At 51.8% G+C, this 1299-nt stretch overlaps 1 protein-coding gene across 1 annotated transcript in view; it reads left to right on the top strand.

Moving 5' to 3' along the window:
- The window catches only part of MISP (mitotic spindle positioning), a 4733-nt gene extending 3538 nt beyond the window's left edge, over window positions 1-1195 (top strand). Inside the window, exons 3-4 of the mRNA XM_009331833.1 lie at window positions 198-236; window positions 525-1195. Coding sequence (XP_009330108.1) covers window positions 198-236; window positions 525-611 — 126 coding nt within the window. The 3' untranslated portion in view covers window positions 612-1195. The remainder of the gene's footprint in view (window positions 1-197; window positions 237-524) is intronic.
- The last annotated feature ends 104 nt before the right edge of the window (window positions 1196-1299 follow it).

Raw genomic sequence — 1299 nt, forward strand, 5'->3', positions numbered from 1 at the left:
CCGGGGGGGGGGGGAGGTCCTGGCCGGAACTGTCCCCCCGCTCTGGGGAGGGCATGAGGGCACGACTGCACACGCTACCTCACCTCGCCTCTCCCCTGCCCGGCAGCCTGACGCCCCCATGCCCCACATCCAGCTGCCTCTGGCTATTTCCCTGCGAGGCTGCTGTTATCTGAACCTTTTTTCCCCCCTTTTCACAGTATGCAGGCATTGAACCCGTTGACAAGATCAACACAGAGGTAAAGTCCTTTACGTACTCGAGGGCTCTGCTTGCACTGCCCTGACTCCTCACTCCCCTCGCTTCCCAGTCCAGGAGGCTGACGGGATGGACGGGGTTCTCGGCTCCCGCAGGGCCATGGGCACCGCTCGGGTGGGCATCGTGTTGGGCAGAACGTGTCGTGGCTGGTGTCAGGCGTTTTTAACCCAAAGGGGGGGGGCTTCTGGCTGGGAGGGCAAGTCGTGCAAAAAAGATTGTTTATAAAAATATCTTCTTTATAAAAAGATACTGTGCCTTCTGGTTTCTTTAGGTTGTGGAAAGCACCAGAGTGATTCGTCACAAGAGTGCCATGGCCCAGCGCTGGGAGGCAGGGCAGTATGTCAGGGACGATGACTGAGGGAGCCCTCGGGGCCGGGGAGGGACGGGGCCACCGGACTTTGCCGCGTACTTACCCTGTTTGGGATCAACCGATGCATGATCAAAAAACCCGATCAGTTCAGCTCCTGGTTATCACGAGGATCAAAGACTTTTACACTGCAAATCGCATCCGTTTTTAATATAAGAGATGATCCTTCTGATGCATTAGATGTGCTCATTCGTTCCCCCTTCCCTTTGAGGTGAGGTAATACTTCTTTTCTTGAGAGGGGAAAAATTGGGTCACTTTCTTTTAATCACTTCTGCAAGGAGACAGCTAGATGAATCATATGGTAATTTAACTTTTCTCATTGGAAGCTGTGCCTCTGGCTTACAAAAAAGCTATTTTATTTCTAAGTGGTTTTAGGTTTTTAAGTACACAACATCAGGCATCACCTAGGAGGGTACGTAGACTGACGCATACCTTTGGATCAGTATCAGCATCAAATTGGGAAATCAACGTTTCTGCCTAACTCATGTCATTTGCTGAGATGCAGCAATACAATATACATATATATATAAATGCTGTTTATTTTGCTAATTTATTAAAGAGTCATCGCTCTCCCTCATTCTGCCCGGCCTGTTTTGTCTGCCCGCTCCGCTGGTTTTGCAGCGGGCGTTTTCAAAGGAGCCCCCGCGGTTGGGGAGACGGGGCCGGGGACGCGGGACCG

The sequence above is a fragment of the Pygoscelis adeliae genome, unplaced genomic scaffold (genome assembly GCF_000699105.1).
Source record: "Pygoscelis adeliae isolate BGI_AS28 unplaced genomic scaffold, ASM69910v1 Scaffold239, whole genome shotgun sequence".
NCBI classification, from domain to species: Eukaryota; Metazoa; Chordata; class Aves; order Sphenisciformes; family Spheniscidae; genus Pygoscelis; species Pygoscelis adeliae.